The 22,569-nt window shown below is 32.3% G+C and overlaps 1 protein-coding gene across 1 annotated transcript in view; it reads left to right on the forward strand.

Moving 5' to 3' along the window:
* Window positions 1–1,662: 1,662 nt before the first annotated feature.
* Window positions 1,663–22,569, forward strand: part of LOC127709717 (uncharacterized) — a 167,310-nt gene continuing 146,403 nt past the window's right edge. Inside the window, exon 1 of the mRNA XM_052215381.1 lies at window positions 1,663–2,042. Coding sequence (XP_052071341.1) covers window positions 1,868–2,042 — 175 coding nt within the window. The 5' untranslated portion in view covers window positions 1,663–1,867. The remainder of the gene's footprint in view (window positions 2,043–22,569) is intronic.

A 22,569-nucleotide genomic window follows, 5' to 3' on the forward strand; every position in this document is an offset into this window, starting at 1 on the left:
CTATCACAAACGGTTTTCAATTTATATTCATTTGAAAATTTTTAAAAACAAAATCCCATAGGGTTCTATAGTAAAACCCTCTTTTCTTTATGCCCCTCAAAGTACCCCTTTATAAACCCCATTGCACAAACAAAACCCTGATTGCACCAATAGACATGTTAATCTAACATATTGTGAAACCCCAAGTTAATCTGACAAGCGGTTTTGGAGAACGGGTGCGGACAAGTTCAAATTTAAAAGCGGCGGAAGAAGAAGAAGAAGAAGAAGAATAATAATAATAAGAACTGAGCAAAAACAATAAGTCTTTCCAAACTTCATTTGGGAGACTTAAAAATATATAATTTAAATTTACAAATAGAATATGTTAAAAATTCATATTAACTATATTCATATTAGATATTATGAATTATCTTTATTTTATCTGTGTTACCTGTAAAATGAATGCGCGCAAATGTAATCAAAAGCTGCGCGCAAGCGTAAAAAAATTTAATCCCCCAAATGCGCGCAAATATAATGATTTTGTGTTGAAATGGATGTCGAAACTATTAAGGTAAATAAGAACGAAAAATATTTTCAGTTCAATATCAGGAAATAGTTTGTGTTCAATAAATATTTCCGGAAAAAATCGCAACTATTAATTTATAAAATTAAATCGAAAATATATACCGAAACCATAGGAATTTTTATTTAATCAATGTAAAACGTTACACGTGTGTTCTTTTTCTTTCATTCTTATTTTGTGGTTTTTAGCTACGAGAAACGGTCATCTGCACGCTTTTTAATTACGGAAAATTAGACAAGCGATTAACACTTTAACTGATTTTAATTTCCTACCCAGCATTTAAAATCGGGCTAAAACGTCACAACCCGATGATGTATGTCAATCAAAAAAGTTACAACTATTCGATTTTCTCCGTTATTAGAGGGAATATAAATTTTGTGGCTATGTTTTTTATATTATAATGAACATATTTAGGTGATAAGTAAAGAATCGCGAATTTACCCTTTAATAGGTCATCGTACGGCCTTCATCGACGAACAAAACCTTTACAGTCTTGTCTGGTCACGCATTTCTTTCACGATCAAAATAACGCGTTGCCTGATCTTTCACGATCAATTTTGAAGAAAAATTAACAAAATCCTACTAGCTTTCAAACAAATAATCTAAACCGTTTCAAGAAAAACATCATTTCCGTTTTACTCTACTATCTGACACACTAAAGATTTAGTTTCATACATATCAGGATTTATTGGAATAACCATTATAGCTCAAAAATACGTTTTTTTCTTTAGTGATTCGCAAACGATAATGTGGCCCCTTTTGTGCTTTCTCAAAAAGTAATGCATTTTTTCTTTACCTTAGCGCACCGTATTATTCAGGAAGTTTTGACAGACACATTTGTTTTTCTGATTTTTTTCGCGTTTTTATAATACAACGGATATTTTCACAGATTTTTCAGTTGCACCGGAATTCAACGTTACACATATCATATACTTAAAACATGTTTACAGTACGCGACGTTTGGTGTGAACACGTCCTAATTTTACGTAATCTCATGGGTTAGATACTTGACTGATTAATCTTTATTTACATATAATGATAGCAGACTTTGAACTAAAATAATTGCATACATATCTCACTTTACATATTGTCACACGGTCTTTCATCTCATTTAACAGTCACCGTGATCAAGAGTTTCATTGTTTTGTTTTCTGCTTTCATAAATTTCGAAAGGAAAATACCTTATGAATGTGAACTATTGTTATACATGTGCATACAATTAGAATGAAATGTTTTTTTATGGATTTTAACGACTAGTTCATCAAAGGGTGCAACATTTCTACTTTTGACCTAGAAACGTGAAAGATGTTTGTTTCAAGCAAATGGTGTTATTTACTTCTAGCATTGTTAAAAGAGACGTTTTCAGGCAGATCATACGACAGCAAACTTCCAGCAAAACATGGTATAAAAATAAAAACAAGTTTTACAAATCATCAGTTACCAGGGCAAAATTCAGAGCTCAACATGGAGAAATATTTTGGTGAGTACATCTTTATTGATGCTTCATACGTTAAGGGTCTTTGTATTAGTAGCAAACTTCTGCAAGGGGTTGTTCTTTTGAGTTGAAAAAATGTGAAAAGTCTAGATCCATTTTTTTTATAGACAAAACTCCCTCTGAAAAAGTTTATTTAAACTTTCGTAAATTTATATTGGGGCACGATCTGAACTTGGAAGATTGCCAGTAAAACGTTTCATTTCAATTCAGTCTTTGATTTATCTAGCAAGACTCTACACCGAAAACATAAACCCCCTTCTAAAAGAGGCTTTTGTGCTGTCAAGATCTCTTGACAACAACGGTACATATTCTTGGTATACATATGTCAAGAATATTGTACCTGGTAGCGATATCTTACATAAAATAGAATATTGTATAAATTTGAAAGAAGTTAAGCCACTCAAGATTCTTATCAAGAGAGAAAAGAAGATAAATATAAGATTTAATTGAAAATAAATTAAATAGTTATGATGAAAAAATAAGTTATTTTTATACAAAAATATAAAACTTGGTCAAGATGAATTTTACTTATGGTACCACAATTTTATTATAAGAAAGTGTTTCACCAAACTCCGTATAAGTGACCACAATCTTGAAATTGAAAAGGGTTGATATTTTAAAACACTTCAAGTAGACATCTTCTTATTTTTAAATTTGTAGCCATGTTCTTGAAAACGAGGAACATATATATATTTGTTGACTGCATCAATGATTCATGTTCAGTGTATATTGCATTGAAATATATATATATTATACAAGTCTAAATTGAAAACAACGTTCAAACCTATGATTGCGTTGGATAAAAACCGCAATTTTTTTTACGTGTGAATGTAAAACAAATTTCTTGGTAGAGGGGTCTAAATACAGCACAAACAACATTTTCCAAATGACAAAAAAAATGAAAAGTATATTTTAACAAAACGCATTTGACTAACAGGTCGAACAACTGATGTTCTTAAACCCTGCTGACTGCCATTGACGATTGTCAAATAAATTGATCACGAGATGTAACATGGATCTTAATTATTAATTTAGTACCAAACAGAAAACAATAAACTAGCGGAGAAGATGGTATACCGCAAACATGAGGTGCAAAAATTATATATATATATATACACATGAGTGCGAATCCTGGCCAGGGAAGAACAAAAATTAACATTGTTGGGCTGTTATTTAGACGAATTATGTATACAGAATGTGTTTTCAGCCTTGTATCACCATCACTGGTGATCCGATGGATAAAATCTGTCGTAGAGTTGTCACTGGTTCAGACGTACTTATATATATGTCGTGTACAAGTTGCGATTTTGTACATGTTATAACATTGTACAGAAATATTGTACATGTTATAACTTGTACAATGCAAAAATACAAGTTATAACATGTACAAAAGTACCTGGTACAAAAATATTGCTTAAAAATGGTTTTAACTTGTACAAAATTTGAAAATAAAGATTTGTTTTATTATTACAACAAATGTCATTAACCTCAATAATATTTTCCTCATTTTTTTATTGTTCATTCTTGTTGGTGTGTTTTGTCCTTTTTGATACCAGTTAATGACCAGATGAATAGTTTTTTTAATGTTGAAGAGCAGATTCAATAATTCCCAAGTTATTTATAATTAAGCGTGGTCCAATAAAAACCATTTTCTCTCTCTATGCATAGGAGACCTTGCTTTAGTTTTTGCATGTTAAAAAAAGAGGGGGAGGGGTATAATTCAAAATAGTAAGGCATTGTTCTTAAAAGTTTCAGATGAACTAGTTATCTACTTTGTTGCCATTGAGGAAATGTATGCTATTACTAAACAGTATCACGCTGCTGTAGGCTAACATAAGCCGTGAAGCAATAAAAACATTTCTGAAACTTTGTGATCACTATGCTCTAAAGATAAAAAGTTCTGAGCTTTTGATTATTGTTCTTTATTTTTTTCAATAAGTTTCAAATGTATATTTTGCTTTATCTAAATTTATTTTCAAATTTTGTACAAGTTAAAACCATTTTTAAGCAATATTTTGTACATTTTATAACATGTACGATGTACTTTTGTACATGTTATAACTTGTATTTTTGCATTGTACAAGTAATAACAGGTACAATATTTCTGTACATGTTATAACATGTACAAAATCGCAACTTGTATACGAAATATATATATATATATATATATATAACTCGTCTCAAATTCAGCCCAACAATGTTAGATCTGTAAATTTACATTCGCAAATTTTTGTTCTTTCCTCAGCGGGATTCGAACTCTTGCTTCTGTGACATCGTGGTAACTCCACCTGCACTGTGTCCAGCGCCCAACTACTATAGGCTATAAAATATAGCTTTCGTTAGACGAGTAATGCCTTTCCTCGTCGGCTTTATCGAGGGCTGTAACACAGTACATGATGTAAATTGGCAAGTAGGAAGTATATCTTTTCAGATCAGCTAAGTAAGTTTTTTTCGTCGTAAAGGATGATAATGTAATTACCATGCCGTCACATCAAATTATAATTTCATTTTAATATATATATATATATGTTACAATGAATTTGTAAAATCCCTGAAATAGTTAGTGATTTTATAAAATCATTAACAGTTTCAGTGATTTTGTAAAAACCCTGAAATTGTTAGGGATGTTATAAAATCACTGAACATATTGCTAGGGATTTTGTAAAATCCCTAATTGCAAGTTTATACTTGATATCAGAAATGTATTTTTCTTGATATAGATAAACAATTCATTCCTTTTTAAAATATATATCACTGGTTTACACTCTTTTTAAGTGACTATGAATAAAAGGCATATATACAGATATAAACGTTTCTCGTTTTTTATATAGATTATAGGCCGTTGGTTTTCCCGTTTGAATAGTTTTACACAAGTAATTTTTTGGGGCCCTTTAAAGCTAACTTTTCGGTGTGAGCCAAGGCTCCGTGTTGAAGACCGTACTGTGACCTATAATGGTTTACTTTTATAAATTTTGACTTGGATGGAGAGTTGTCTCATTGGCACTCATACCACATCTTCTTATATCTATATAAAGACTTCAATTTACCTATTTTGCATAATAAGTGTCACATAGTTGCTCTGCTTTTCAACAAGCAGACCTATTTTTCACATCTACACATTGAAGAACTTTATATCTACATAATTAATAATATTAAAGAAAATGTACTTCTCATGTGATGTTGATCTAAAGAGTGGAGAAAATATAGACCATTATTTATCCCTATATGATAGCATTGATGTATATTACTGTACCTAAGATATGACCAAAGCAAGTGAAGCATGAAACAATCATCAAGGGGACCTCCGTTTGCCTGTTAGTTACCTATCAATTGAAATGCCGGTTCCAATACGAAGTATATATCTGTTGCCTTTACTATTTTTTGTGGATAGAAATCAGTAGTATATTAATAAGACAACACTTATTTGATTTTATTTGATTTTTAGATTTTCTTTTTACTGATTAAACATGAAAAATAAATAATTTCTGTAATACTTATAAGCAATTAAAGACTGAAGCATGAACTCACTTTTGAACAAGGTAGTAATATGAACTTGTTTTCTCTTTTTTGTGGGTCCTTGGCAAAATGTTCCACAAGTTCCTCTTATTTTTCCCGTTTCCATATATTGCATTTTAATTTTCCCTCATTTATTTGAAAACTGCTAACCTTGAAAATCAAATAGGAACTTTTTCAGTTTTGTTTTGTCTTTTTTCAATGAATTATTTGATGAAAAGAAGATTGATTATTTTAGAAATTCCCTGAATTAAATCAGTGAATCTGTAAAAATCTTAATTATTTCAATGATTTTGTAAAATCCCTAGTCAAAATCAGGGATTTTATAAAATCACTAATCAGTTAAGTTTTTTTACAAAACTCCTGATATTTCAGGGATTTTACAAAATTCACTATATATACGTCTAAACATGTGACAACCTTATGACAGACATTATCCATCGGATAACCTGTGGTTATACAGGACTAACACCATAATATATATATAATTTGTCTCAAATTTAGCCAAACAATGTTAGATCTGTAAATATATATACATTTTATTTGTTTCTATGACAATAAAGATTATTATTATTATTATTACCATTGATGAATTATACGAATTTAGTTTAAAAACTAAATAGACAATAGACAATATTTATTTGCACAAACACGTTTTAATACATTAAATGGTTATGGAATAAATACAAACAATTTTCTATTTCTAACATTAAAAATGCACATAACTTAAAAATCTAAAATATGGGCCAAATGAAATACCTTAAGTTTGTACTGAGTCATCATAACAGAGTATGTGAATTACAAACTATCCGATAAAGACCGAATTATAGGTAAATCTATCCTTATTTTAATGAATGCCTCACCTCCTTGAGACACAAAATCTGACACCCCGAGCGACACATTACATTTCGATGAAAAATTAACATTAAAAACGATAGATTTTGACTAAAAAGCTGGCATTTGGTTAAATTCTATGATAGGAATTCATTTGTATATGAATCGTACGGGAAAAAATCGGTACAAGCAGTTTTGTATCCTGAAACTTGCATATGAAGTCTCAAAATCTGCAACACGGTAAACTAGGACGAGGTGTTTGAGAAAACGGATGCTTCTGCTTCTGCTTGCTGGAAATAGATTATTGTTCGGTTCCTTCCGTGAAATACATTATTTGATGCTAATAATTCTCAAAAAAGAAATTTTGATACTTTTACTTACCTTGATCGCATTTTCTCCGCTTCAAAACCACCACCACGTGTCAAACATAGCCTACAACCCGTATGTGGCGTTGTACACGGTGAGTATGATACAAGAAATATCTCTTAATGCGGAGAAAAGATAATGTAGTAAAACGCTCTTAAAAATTGTTTAGAGTGGACACCTGTCATGTCTACAAACCATTTTGATACAATGTGTTACCTGTACACAATCGGCGCAAATGAAAGAAAAAATCGGCGCAAATGAAATAAAAAATCGGCGCAAATGAAATGCAAATCGGCGCAAATGCAAAACGCCGAATGTATTAAAACAAACTTATTCTTAAGACGCTTTGTTATAACATGCTCTTGGATTGATTTGCACTTCTCATGAGTGCAAATGGGAACCACACTTTTTTTGACGGTAGAATCTTTAAATTTGGCAATAATGTACCTCTGGGGTTAGGTAACACAATGCAAAAAAAAAAATTGGTGTGGCTCGCCAGGTTCGGCAACTGGAGTGAAAACAGTGACAAAATCCTGTAGGATATTTTTTTCTCCCATAGGATTTTTTAAAATCCTACAGGATTTTGAGAAATGCTATAGGATTTTGAGAAATGCTATACGATGAAGTCATAATCCTATAGGATATTTTTAATATCCTACAGGATATTTAAATCCTTTGGGATTTATAATCCCTTAGGAGAATAAAAATATCCTACAGGATATTTTTTCTCCCTTAAGACTAAAAAAATCCCTTAGGAGAAATAAAAGCATTTCCTACAGGATATTTTTTTATCCTATAGGATATTCGTCTAATAAAATAATCCTATGGGATAAAAAAATATCCGATAGGATTAATAAAAATCCTAAGGGATTTCATTACAGAAAAAATATACTGTGGGATAAAAAAAAATCCTAAGGGTTAAAAATAAATCCTAAGGGATAAAAAAAATTCTAAGGGAGAATAAAAATCCTTTGGGAGATTAAAGCAAATCATAAGAGAGAAAAAGATCCTATGGGAGAAATAAATATCCTATGGGAGAAAAATCTATTTGGGAACAATACCAAAGAAAAGAGAATAATTTTTATATGTTCTGGTACTAAGTAAAGGTATTATTTTATTTAACCAAATATCCCAGATTTCATTGTTCAAGAAATGTAAATGTTACTACCAATAACACAAATTCCCGATTAGATTTTATGTTTATTATTGCCATTTGTGTAGTTTCTTCTCTTACCTATTCTAACATCGGACTCCGACTTCTTTTAAATTGAGTTTAACCCTGTTTTATGCAGTGTGGTTGTTTATTCCTCATTTGCTAAAGGTATAGGGGGCAGGTTGAGATATCAAAAGTCATAAATAACATTTTGTCGCCTGTCCCAAAGGCAAAGCAGAAACCTTTATCCTTTGTTAATCTCGTGTGCTTTTGTTTTTTTAATTTAAGTTCAAAAGCATGTTTTTGGTGTTTAGTGTAGCAACCATTTTGCTGAACTAGTATACATTATTGTTTAGTGACCAATAGAGGCCCATCTCCAAGCGCGGGACGTTCTCTCTGAAGGTAGAGGACCCATTTTGAACTCATCAGGGCGCCTGTATTCAACGTTGTTGTTATACTGAGATAAGACTGTGATACCATCTAAACCAAAACTTAATCTGTGAAAAAAATCAGATGCAAATTCAAACAACACATGGTGTTAAGGCTAAGAATATCATCAGCGATTTATTGAAAGTAAGGGCACGTCGGAAAATGCGTCCAACAGATCTATCTAAATAGGAGTTCATTGACAGACAGACAGACTTTGTCGTTTCTATAATCATGTAATGATGATCTCAATATGTATTAACAAAACTTCTTATGAATACAATGTGCAATAGTATTTTAGCATTTTATGTATAATTGGTTAAAAAGTAGTACTGTAAAACATGTGCAAAACAGGCTCATTCTACTATTACATAAACAAAGACATTTGAAAATCGTATATAAGTGGGGTTTTTTTTTTTATTAAGCATAGGTAGCATTCCATGAAGATTTATTTTAGGTGGAGATGCCTGAATAGTTTTGCCAGTTACTATATTTCTTCGATTTTGTCCTCAATATGCATGGAGTACTTGCAACTGAACATTTACATTAACTAACAACAATAAACCCTTCAACAGAATTTGATAACCCAAATTTTGTGAAACTAAAAACTAGATGTTCTAAAGAGAGTGTGTTGTTCACCTAGGTCTATGTGCATCTTCGACAACGTATACACCAACACGTTAGACTAGAGTATTATTCGTGACCAAAATCTTTTCTTTATTTTTTAAATTATATTGCTGATAATTTCACAAAAATGTATTTACTTGTTGATCATTGGTTTATACAGATAGAAAGTTACGGAACTATTATAGATAGTCACAATTCAAAATATATGTTGAAAGTAAGAGAGAAAATAATCATATAAATTGCATACATTTAGCAGGTTTCTGTACATAATAGGAACGGGTATACGAAATTTTCTCAAATGTTGTAAGGGTAAATACACAAATGATTTGGTTCATAAATATAAAGATAATTAATACAAACATCTTATAGGAATAAAGTCTCACCAACTATAGCATTTCATATATAATTGTCATTCTTGGTTGAAACAGTGGAAGGAGTCATTTAAAAATGTACATGTACGCTGTGGTTAGTAGTAGTTATTCAACTTCCTAGAAAATGTGCATAGCCGCATTTGCATTGTACACACCATAAATAAATTTCCTGTCTATTTCTGTCTTTATTTTTCTACGCCTACGATAGAAGAGGTGCATTATGTTTTCCGTTCTGTGCGTCCGTTCGTTCGTCCGTTTGTTCATCCGTCTGTCCGTTCGTCCGTTCGTTCGTCCGTCTGTCCCGCTTCAGATTAAAGTGTTTGGTCATGGTAGTTTTTGATGAAGTTGAAGTTCAATCAACTTGAAACTTAGTACACCTGTTCCCTATGATATGATCTTTCTAATTTTATGCCAAATTAAAGTTTTGACCCAATTTCACGGTCCACTGAACATAGAAAATGATAGTCCGTGTACTATGGACACATTCTGTTCATCTTTTTCCCTGTTTTTTTTCTTCTTTTTTTTTTTTTTTTGGGGGGGGGGGGGGGTATTGTTTAATCATAATAGAGTCAATTTATTATTTCAACTTTTCTAAATATAAAAAGCAATATCTATTTTAGTGATTTAAGTTGAGTAAGAATTTAAAATATTGATCCCACCTCTTAAAAAACTGACTGGTGATGCTTTACAAGCGTGATAATTTCTGAGACATGGTATATTCTGTATAGGTAGTGATTTACTTTAACATTTTCGGGTAGTACAGCGGAGTTACATGTATATTACCTGTATATGGTAAGGTACTCTCCAATGAAGTCTCGCGTATATACTGGTTTATATTTATATTTGTGTTCAGTATCTATTCATGATAATAAGGTTCTATAACATTTACCATTGTGCATGTTCTTTATTCCAAATTCACATTTAGTTTTCAGACCGAATGTCAATGAGGATATGTAATTGTTGAAGGAAACATATTGACTATCAAATTGATTTGAATTTTCGGTGTTTTTTTTACTATGTATTAAATCATTGAAATTTAGAAAATTCCACACGGCTTGTCCACTAATAACTGTAGCCGATATTTGGGAGTATTCTATGAATTTCATGGATGTAATAAATTGTTTTTTTTCCCAGTAAAGTGATATAAGTTGAGAAAAAAAATCTAGTCAGAATTCCCCTCACCCTGGGAACAGTATATATAAAGATGTGTCATGGATGCATATTGTTGATCTGTACAAAGACCACTGTACTGGAGTCTTTAGATTGTGTCCAAAGTTATCAAGAGCACACATTGACATAACATCATTTGGTGCAATGAAAGTAAGTCTGGCAGCCCAAGTTTTAAGTACCACTGTGGCCAATGCTCTAGAAATGGTTTATGGCGATATAACTAGTGCTACAACAGAATTTATACGCCACATGGACAAATTTTTTGACTGTCTTAATGTTAGAAATTTGAATGAAGGCCACCAGAAGAGAAAAGACAATCTTAAACCGTTCACTGACCCAAATGATCCCAGGTTGAAATATCTCACTGACGATTTTTTGAAGTATTTTGATGATTGGAAGCACAGTGTTGAAGTGAGACCTGGAGAATTTAGCAAGACACAGAAAAATCAAATGCAGTAAAGCTACCAGACATTAGAAGGCTTTCGGATAACTGTTCGTTCTGTTGTGGAATGTACACGACTGTTATTGCGTAAGGGAATGCCATTTGTGTTGACAGAAAGGTTTAACCAAGACCCAATTGAACAACATTTTGGGATACATAGGACAAGTGGTGGTTGCAATAACAATCCAACTGTACACCAGTTTAACCATGCAATAGTCAAAATAAGGACAGTCGGTCAGCATGCAATTGCACCAGTGAGGGGTAACACTAAAAGGAGACTGAACTATCCACACGTCATAGACAATAACCCACTTCCAAAGCGTCCACGTCACGCATTGTAACAAGACAGACAGTACAAATAATAGACAAATTTTCAGAAAGTGTATTATATAAGGATGTTTACTGGTCATTTTATCATGGTCATGATATTATTGTAAGATTTTCAAAATCATCTGATTTTATCCATTTGAATGCCATAAGATATTGTAACTTGTAAGTGATCAACATAATAAAGCAATGAAAAATCATATAAAATACAACCCCCCCCCCCCCCCCCCCCCCAACCAAATTATTTATATCTTGAAAAGCACAAGCACCTTAATCATGTTAATTATTTTTCACTCTGTCAGTGAGTTTGTTAATTCCCTTTAGATCTACTAAAAAATGTATCTATTTATTTACCAGCTTTATGGAAAGTTTGTTATTTTAACATTTTGCATACATGTTTGTTTATAGGATTTTTGAATACAAATGATTCATTTAGTGAATACTTCTATAGAAAAAAGTGAAGGATATTAGATAATACATGTAGTATTGAAATTGTTTTTTTATTAATTATTAATTTTTTAAGGTCAATGTTGAGGTCAATATATATTGATATTAAAAAAAGTATGAAGTAAAGTGCAAATGTGCATTTGTCAGATCTGGATGTTTATTGTTTACATCACACATCCGAATACTGATTCATAAAAAAAAATGGTACAATAGACAACTATGTAATTAGTAAGATATCTCGTAAATTCATGAAATTGTTCCATATTTATGAAAGACTCAATAATTTTTGATTTGTAGCGCCTTATGTGCGGGCATTCTCAGAAGTTTTCATACCAATTTTCATTCTACATGTATTTCAGCATTGACTTTTGTCAAAACAATTTTTATTATTAATAAGGTTATGATAATGAATGGGGTGCTTTTGTTTGAGCCGTTTCAAATAGTGCTTTATGCGCGGACATTCTCAGACGTTTTCATACCAATTTTCATTCTATTTCAGCATTGACTTTTGTATCTTTTAAAAGATGAGCAAATGAGAAAATTAAGCAACTGTTCAGTGTTGTTTCTTACATACACAACAATGTATATATATTTAGTAATTACATGTACTGAAATGGTTTTTAATTTTGATTTTGTTTTTGTTTTTTTTGCACTAAAACAAATTACATTTTAGATTTGTTGTTTTCTTTATGTTATTGCATTTTATTATCTGTTGTATTGTTACGAAGAATATTATTTTGGCCAACGTCTTGAACAAATATGGAATGTTAATAGTTCAGAAAATGATGACAAATTTACTTTTCTCATGTCAATCTATACAGTGAGCCTTTTTGATCCTTTGAGCTAAATATTAAAAATCATAGAACTACTGTGCTTATTATTTTATTTTATTGTGAAAGTTTCCTATATCTGGGACATTCTGTTCCGAGCCTGTATTATATTCATTAATGAATGTTTAGAAAAAGTATTTGATTGAAAGTTTCCCATGCTTAAGTTGTATTCTTTTGTATATAAATACTTATGTAATGTATGATATTATTTTATATTGGTATATATGCAACGCTGCAATATTAATAGTTGCTGTTTGTATTAAAGAGAGCATTGCAATTCACCAGTTCGTTTGTTATTTATTTCATATTAAAAAAAAGTCTACTTGGTATCGTAACAAATGGAAACCACTAAACCATCCAGGCAAGAATTGTAGCTGTCAAAATTATGCATAAAACAACAACATTAAACACATTGTGATTGCTAATGAGACTTATATTCACCAGAGATCAATGAACAAAAATATATATATTTGCAACTTGAAAAAGCAAACTTATTTCATTATGCTGAAATTTATTGCATTTAGCTTTAAAAAAGCTAGCAATGCTTGTTATAGTCATTTAATCTAACTTGGATACAATTGATATGAAGACTTAAATATACCAAAGAACTGGACATGATTGAGGTTTAAGCTTCTTCCATACTAAAATATGCAATGGACTAAAAAAAAACATTCCTAAGCATTCGCATTACAAAACTGTCTTTCAAGCACAACAAAATCTACAGCTTCTTTGGAAATTTATTGTATATATTGAGGAACTAAGATACCTAAAAAATATTGTTTCTACAATTCCCTTAGGAAAAAGTGAAAAGCTTACACAACTTTATCAAACATAATAAAAGGTAACAATTTGATAAAAAGTAAGCTCATGGGCAATCATTCCACAACTTGTCTCATTTATGTTTTTAAAGCAATCGGAGAAAAGAACACAAATAAATATATATAGATGTGAAAATAAGCAAATACCTTTAATACTTGTAATGCCATGCTTTTGGCGTACATGACCTCTAAACCCAGCAATTGACTTGTACGTCTTATCACAATCTGGACACTGATAACAGGGTGTGTTGAGCTGGCTAGGTTGAGATTGTGTTGTTGCTGCAGCCTTAGACTTTTTGGCAGGTGAAGGTTCAAACTCTTCATCTGAAAACTCAGCAGTTTCAGACTCTGTGTAGCATTTTAGTAGAGCATCAAGGTCGATATCATCAGACCAGATAAGAAGTTCTCTTTGTCGTACATGGTTAGCAGATGAATGATTTGGATTTACAAACTTTATTCTAGAAGTTGTTGGCTTGTGTGTATTTTGTCATGAATGTTGAGGAATCATGATCAAAGCAAGTCCTCTCTGTCGGCTTGGGGTGTTTTTCATAATATTTTCATCATTTTTAATTAGGATAATCATTTCTTTAATTGCGTTAATCAAATCTTTTGATCCGCAATCAAATTCAAAACTAGAATATAATCTGCTAAATAAACAGTTTTGTGAAAAACAATTATTATTGGAACCTTAAACTTAATGAGGACTTGTATAAAACACGAAACGTTTTTTAGTCAAACACTAGAATAATGTTTTCCTCGAGCTTTATGTCATTATTTCACAATGGTTCTTTATTTAAAAGAATTATTCATGACTTACTTGACTTAATGTACTTCGTCCCATGGGGGACATAGGGCGACCACAGTAGCTTTTAATCTTTTCCTGTCCTTGGCTAGTTTCTTTGCTTCACCCCATGTTTTCCCAATTTTCTGTAAATCAGATGTAAGATCTCTGCGCCAGGTGGATTTTGGTCGCCCTCTTTTACGATGACCCTGAGGATTCCAATCTAACGCCTGTCTAGTTACATTTGTGTTGTTTTTACGTAAAGTGTGTCCAATCCATTTCCATCTGCGTGTTGTTATCGTTCTTTCTATTGGTTCTTGTCTTGTCCTTTTCCACAATTCTTTGTTGCTAATGGTGTTTGGCCACTTGATTCCAATGATGTTTCTTAGACACCTGTTCATGAAAACTTGTAATGTTTTTGTAGATGCAGCTGTTAGTCTCCAAGTTTCTGACCCATAGAGAAGTATAGATTTTACATTTGAGTTGAAGATCCTGATTTTGGTGTTTGTTCTAAGTGCTTTGCTCCTCCAGACTGGTTTAAGGATAGCAAAGGCTTGTTGAGCTTTTCTTTTTCTTGATTGGATGTCTTCATCTGTCCCTCCTGATATACTGATGACACTTCCAAGATATGTAAACTCTCGGACATCTTCAATTTCAGCATCTCTCACTTTGGTTTTGTTAAGTTGGTTTGCGTTTACCCTCATAGATTTTGTCTTTTTTGAATTTATGTATAGTCCTACTTGTTTTGCCGTTGTTTCAAGGTTGGTTGCTTGGTTTTGTGAGTCTTCAAGGCGATGGGAAAGCTGACAGATATCGTCTGCAAAGTCAAGGTCTTCGAGGCATGACTGTAATGTCCATTTAATACCCAGAGGAGTATTGTATGATTTCCGACTCACCCAATCTATAACTATCACAAAAAGGAGAGGGGAAAGTAAACATCCTTGTCTGACACCGGTTGATACAGGAAATGAATCTGTCAGAGTCTCTGCATGGCTCAGTTGACATGTAAAACCATCATAGAGCTGTTGGATGACGGATATGATTTTTTCGGGTATTCCACAATATCTAAGGATGTTCCACAGTACTTGATGGTCTATACTATCAAAGGCCCTCTAGAAATCTACAAATGTTAGGTATAGGGATGTCTGCCACTCAATGGTTTGCTCAATGATGATTCTTAATGTGGCAATTTGGTCAATACATGATCTCTCTTGTCTGAAACCGGCCTGTTCATCTCTCAGTAACTTATCAACTTCTTTCTTTAACCTCTGTAGGATGATGTGACATAGGACTTTGCTAGGAATGGAAAGCAAAATAATACCTCTCCAGTTGCTACAGATTGATTTGTCGCCTTTCTTTGGTAGTTTAATAAGCATTCCTTTACGCCAGTCATCAGGTATATGTTCGTCATTCCATATTTTGTTTAGTAGTTGGTGAAGTTTATCAATACAGATGTTATCCATTGCCTTTATAGCTTCAGGGGGTATGTTGTCAATTCATCCTGCTTTTCCATTCTTTAGTTGTTTTATTGCAGCATTTACCTCTGTTTTAGTTATATCTCCTGTCTTGATATCCAGGACCTGTCTCCCTTCGATGTAAGGTGGGTCCGTTGGAGGGGGTCTATTTAGCACTTCTTCAAAATGATCTTTCCATCGTTTTAATTGTTCTTCAATTTTGGTAATAACATTGCCATTTTTATCTTTTACTGTAGCATTTGAGTTGGAACTTCTGCCACTTAGTTGTTTAGTTGTGTTGTAGAGAGATTTTATGTCTCCTTTGCTACAAACAAGTTCTGCTTCTTGTGCTAGTTGTTCAACATAGTCTCTTTTATCATGTTTACAGTTCTTCTTCACTTCTTTGTCTTTCTCTCTATAAAGGTCTTGTGTTTGTCTTTTCTGTTGTCTTGTGGTGGCATTTAAGACTTTTTCTTTGGCTTTTCTCCTTTCTTCAACCTTAACCCATGTATTATCTGACATCCAGTTTTTGCGTTTATACTGCATGTATCCTAATGTTTCCTGGCATGTTTCTAGAATTACATTTTTTGTTTGCTCTCATGTGTTGTTAATATCATTGTTCTCTATATCAAGGTCACTTATAGCTGAGAATCTGTTTTGAAGAGATATTTGAAATTTTTCTCTTATGTTTGGTATTTTAAGCTTCCCAACGTTAAACTTTCTTCTTCTGACAACTGTTTTTTTTTGGGCTAAAAGTTTCATCTTTATTGACCCTATAACTAGATGATGGTCTGATGCTGCATCTGCTCCTCGTTTTACCCTTACATCTTGCAGTGATGACCTCCATCTCTGAGAAATAGTTATGTGGTCTATTTGGTTTTCTGCAATTCCTGCTGGTGACACCCAGGTTACCTTATGGCAATTCTTGTGTTTGAAGAGTGTTCCTCCTATGACAAGGTTGTTGGTAGCACAGAGGTCTGCAAATAGTTCACCATTTTCGTTCATTTTTCCTATCCCATGAGGACCGATTTCTCTCTCCCATCCCTTTCTTTCTGATCCAACCTTAGCATTTAGGTCACCCATAAGTACCAATAGGTCCCTTTTTGGTACTTTTTCTAAAGTTGTTTGTAATGAGTGGTAGAAGTCTTCCTTTTCACAGTCATCTGCACCATTGGTTGGGGCGTATACTTGTATCAGGGTGGTTTTTTTGAAACGTGAGTTAAAGCGTGCTGTGATAATTCTTGGTGAGATGGGATTCCACTCCAGCAGAGCTGTTTTAGATCTTTTTGTTATTAGAAATCCAACTCCCTTTTCATGTGGGTCATTTTGTTTGGTGTTTCCGGAATATATAATTGTGTGGCCTGTATTCAAATTTGTCATGCCTGATGTGTTCCATCTAACTTCGCTTAGTCCTAGAATTTCAATCTTATATCTATCCATCTCTTTTGCTACTTGTGCACATTTACCACTTTGGTATAGTGTTCTTACATTCCATGTGCCTATTCTGGTGGTGAGTTTGTTTGAAAACAGCTCCATCGGCCTTCGCGTCATCTGCTGTTTTCGGTTAAAAACATGTTCTTCCTCTAGTCTGTGACGAGAAAGAGTAGTTGCTTTTGTAGTCGTTTCTGTAATCAATATTTTTTTTCCAAGGTAGGGTGATTAACCCTACGCTTAACCCCCTGGGCCCGGAGGACCGGCAGATTTTCTGTAGGGGTTTCCATCCCTTAGACAATTGCTGTTGCTATCGAGTTCCATCTACCCGGATTTTCTGTCTGGTTTTACTACCATAGCCTTTGATTTAAAAATCCAATCACAAGGCAGTGATACTATTTGACCCATAGCTGGGGCAAGGATGATGAGTGCTAGGGCGTGTCCACACGCCGGTGGGCCTACACACTGCATCTCTGGGGCCCTTGCTGCTCCGAGATCCTCTACAGATGACGCCTAGGATAATAAAACCTAGTTAACCGTGTGCTGTCGCGAGGAGGCACTGTAGAAGTCTTGGATAGTGTAGAGGCTTTGTACTGGCAGGAAAGATTTACACACTCGACTTTCTTTTCACCCACAAGTGAGTTAGCCAGCGGCAGTGATAGAGTATTAACTCCCCCACTGCACTAGACGCATACACAACCCCTGTGGCAAAACCACCAGCACACAATGGTTCTTTATTTAAAAGAATTATTCATGGCTTACTAATTAAAGAATTGGAAACAAAAATATATCGTTTAAGAACTAGATTTTTTTTTCTCTCAAGATAAAACGATTTCCTAGAAGAGGTTTGTTTTTATTTTATAAAAAAACGTGTCCAAAAAACTTTTTATTTATTTAATTGTTGAAAAGTTTATAATTTAGTTAATAGATTTGAAAAGGGAAGACGATTATAACAATAATTTGCCAAATTTTTATCCCATATTTCTCTTTTTATTTGTTTGTATATTTATAATAGTGATTCATTAGGTTTCTATTTTAATGTTTAAAGAAAAAAAACAAGTTTCCAAACCAATAGTTTTGAGCTGTTTCGAATAAATACGTATTTTTCACATGTCCGTTTCCGTATCGTGTCATTTATTAATTTACGACACGACGATGAAATCGGCTATAATTAGGTAGTGTCAAGTCCCGTTAATATATATGTTCCTGTCTCACCTAAAACCCCTCTCAAATCATAAATGGTTATGCTTTCAAATCGAGAGAGTTTCTTTGACATGTAGTCCAGCGGCTAAGTCCAATATTCTAGCACACTTGATCACTTTATGGTAAAAGCATGAAACTTTGCAGAGAGTTAGTTATGATGCTTCTAAACATTTTTAGATATGGAGCCATCTAAAAAAATTCCATCATGGCCGCCAATAGTCAAGATGTTTAGTCCTATATATTGATATAATTGATCATTTTATAGTAAAAGCATGAATCTTTTCCCAGCGTTAGTTATGATGTATATAAACATTTTTTTTGAATATTTAGCAATCTAAAAAAATTCCATAATGGCCACCAAATTTAAAATGGCCGCCTACAGCTAAGAGGCAAAGTCCTATATATTGGTATGATTAGTCACTTTATAGTAAAAGAATGAAACTTTGCAAAGTGTTAGTTATGATGCTTATAAACATTTTTAGATATGGAGCCATCTGAACAAATTTCAAAATGACCGTTAAATTCAAAATGGCAGGCAAAAGTCAAGAGGATAGGTCCAATTAATATATTGGTATAATTGACCATTTTATACTAAAAGCATGAAACTTTGCACAGTATAAGTTAAGATACTGATGAACATGTTTGAAAAAAATTAGAATGGCGGCCAACAGTCAAGAGACTAAGTCCAATATATTGGTATACAGTTGAACGGCAAACGATTTAAAGGCGTCTAAGTTCAAGACATTGGTCACGTGATAAAAGGTCAGAGTTTACCGTTTTCTTGTGAACGTGTACACCTCTTGGTTTTTTACCTCGTATCGTCTAATTGTAACTCGTGTATAAATAAAACTTGTAGGGTCCAAATCTTGAGTGAGTAAGCTTCATTATTATATATACTTATTTATGAAAGGTGTTATAAAAGTATTCTAAAACAACGGTCTACGGAAAATCCCAAATCATTTCTTAAATGGGTTTGGTAACGTATGGAAGGGTATAAAATATGAAGTAAAACCATTTTCTTGATCTTATATATTAATTAAAGATCATAAATTCCCCGGATACGCAATTGTGTCAGCTTATTCGTGGCGAAGCGGAGATCAACGGGAGATAACTCCGTACACGCGTCGTAGGAAACTGCAAGTTCACAACAGTAAATTCGAGTAAAATTAATGATTGTAGTTATATTTCGACACTTTCTTGAATAACCATTCAATATTTAACGTTCCTCTACTCTTGTAACATTAAAATAGTCATGGAATGTTTGAATATGGCATTTTTTCAAGTACCCTAAAACAGGTTTTTGAAAACTTCCAAAGAAGAAAATTATAGATAACTGACTTTTCTCTGAAACTTGGACTTATTTGTATATTCTCAAACACCCTTTTGGTAGATGGAATGATACAAGTCTTTGTTTTACTTTCTTTGTATCAATATTCTTAGAAAGGATATGAAAATAAACTCAGTGTTTGTACATGTTGATTGTTTAGAACAGTTTGTTTAAATATATTAAAATTTTACTCTAAAATTAGACTTGAATTTTTATATTTAAATAAGTATCTAACATAGAAAGTTGTTAATCTGGTGCACTGAAAATGTTCCATCAGAAATGAGATTTAACAAAGTTATTTAGACTGAAGAACTTGTCACTTTTTATGCTGATCATATGGGGAAAAAAGAGTGATATTATAAATTCTAACACAGCATCAATTGTGAAACAATAGTTCTTTCCTACAGACATTTTATTTTTCAAGATGCGAGGCTTGCCGATCAATTTACATATTTAAGATTTCACTGTTAAAAGAGTGGAGAAATAACTTTTTGACAGAGATTCTGTATGGGAATGTTTCTCTTGATATTTTTAAATACATTTATGTTACCAACTACATTGTATCTTTGTTTTTCTACTATGATCTGCAAAGAGATGGGTTCTTTATGTGTGACCTCAATGATCGTCAAGCATGATTATCTGATATCATGCAGTTCTCATAATTCCTATTACATGTATTACTTTAAGTTTTGATTTTTTTTCCTTATATTTGAATTCATGTCCTACAAACAACTGTTGAGTCCTTTAATTAAATTATTGATTGAATAATGAATGATTAGCTAAGCTGGTCTGTAAATAAAGTCTGAAAATGCTTTGTTTAAATAAAAGAGTGTTATTATGTCATAAAATATACTGAATCAACTTCAAATTTAATCCAAATTCATATTTAACTGCTCTAAAATGCATAGTCAATTGAACTACAAAACAAAAACCTGAGACTACTATAACAATTAACATAGAGATTGGTCACTTCCCATGTTATAATAGTCTCAGACAAAAACAAAGCTGACTTAAATACATGTACAGTATGTTCAGAAATTTTTTGAAGAATGGACAACAATGAGATATTTATTTTTCTGATATCAGAAAAAATCTCATAGTATCAAATCAGAATGAGAGTTCTTTTTATTGAGATAATCAATTTAATTGCATTATTTACTTTAATAAAAACCTCATGATAATATCTGAATTTACAGTCATGACTTAGCTTGTCAACCTCTACACTTAAAAAATTAAGGTTCCTAGGCCTAAATGTGGTTGAAATACAGACAATTTTGGTAACTTTTACAAAAAATCTCTTTTTTATGACATACCTTACAATTTCAGAATAAGCTGCATTAAGTTATATATGTATCACATATAAGAATGCTAGTTTGTATTTTAATATCATGATTATCATGATTATTGCAATAAGTTGTTATTATTCAATTAATTAAAAAAAAACATCAATTATTTTTGAATTGATAGATCTGGAACTAGTACATACATTTGTTTTTTTTAAACATCTATATACTATTCATTAGGGAACTTATTCAAATATATTTTGTACAAGACAGTCATGGCAGTTCACAATTACAGTGGTCATTATAAACATAATGACACAATTTATACAACCAAATTTTATTGTTGATATATGTAAACTGAAATCATTGCAGAATTTTTCTTTCAAATGATTTAATGTTTGTTAGTCACTTACTTTAAATACTTAACCTGTACTAAAATAAAGAGATGTGGTATGATTGCCGATGAGATAACAGTATAGAAACTATCCACCAGAGTCCAAATGTCTGTTAGCAGTTAAATTATAAGTCACTTTACAGACATCAACAATGAATACATTTCATTGTTATCAGGCAGATGAGGAAAAAGAGTAATGATAGCTTTTTAGCTTACTACATGTACAAGAGAATATAAGAAATATAATAATATAAATAAGGAAATAATAGAGACAAAAAAGACAGGACTTAGCCACTGGACTATATGTAAAGTGTTCCCTTACTAATCCTTAAGGAGCTGCTGTATACTTAGAAAAAAGGATGTTGAGGACTTGGCCACATCAATCAGCATTTTTAGACACTACATTATGGTCAATTGCAATCTGCCCTATTTGCTCCAACCTCTAATGAGTATTAAAATTAATACCTAGGGTGGGAATTAAACCCATGTATGTTCATTTACTCTATTGTTCTCTATGTACATACATGTACATGTATATGAAATATATCAAATGCAAAAAAATGCTGGAATGTAAATATGGTAATTTACATCATGTACATTATTACAGTCTCTTTTTTTTTAAGGACCTAGTAAAGGAGGTCCCTGGACCTAGCTAGACCTATTTCTTAGGCAAGGTGTATTATATAACTCTTGAAAGTAGTTAAATGCAATTGTAAAATTAATTTTATCTGCTGTTAAACAATAATAACACGATAATGGTTATTTCTAAGTATTTAGTAACAAAGCGTGCAATTTAGGTAAACAAACATCAATAATCTACCACGTGTTTGTCTGCTGTGCTTGAATATTCAAAACGACCCATCGGGTTTATTTACACGAATTTTTGCTGAAGCAGACAGTTAAACATGTCTGTTTACCTAATAAGTTCTATAAAAAATGCATTTGCTGTTTTGACTTGTGTATGCATGGAAATATAATGAACATAACATTGATTATTTACCGTAAATATTGAATACACATCATTCCTGAGGTATACACACAAAACACATGGCACTTTTGTAACGATGGATGGTAACGTATAGCCACTTTATAACAGTAAATCCCATTGGATAAGCTACCCTACACAGTACATAATATGCAAATTAATGATTGGATACGAATTTGTGTCAGCTCTCAAATCGATGGAAAAATGTAAACATTGGAATCCGCCATTTTGACATGGGAAACAAACTAATTTTGAATCTTGGATTAAAGGACATTGCGCACATTGCCAGCGTATCATGCATAACCAGTAATGTGCAAATATATCTTTTAA

Source organism: Mytilus californianus, unplaced genomic scaffold (assembly GCF_021869535.1).
Source record: "Mytilus californianus isolate M0D057914Y unplaced genomic scaffold, xbMytCali1.0.p SCAF_7, whole genome shotgun sequence".
Lineage (NCBI taxonomy): Eukaryota > Metazoa > Mollusca > Bivalvia > Mytilida > Mytilidae > Mytilus > Mytilus californianus.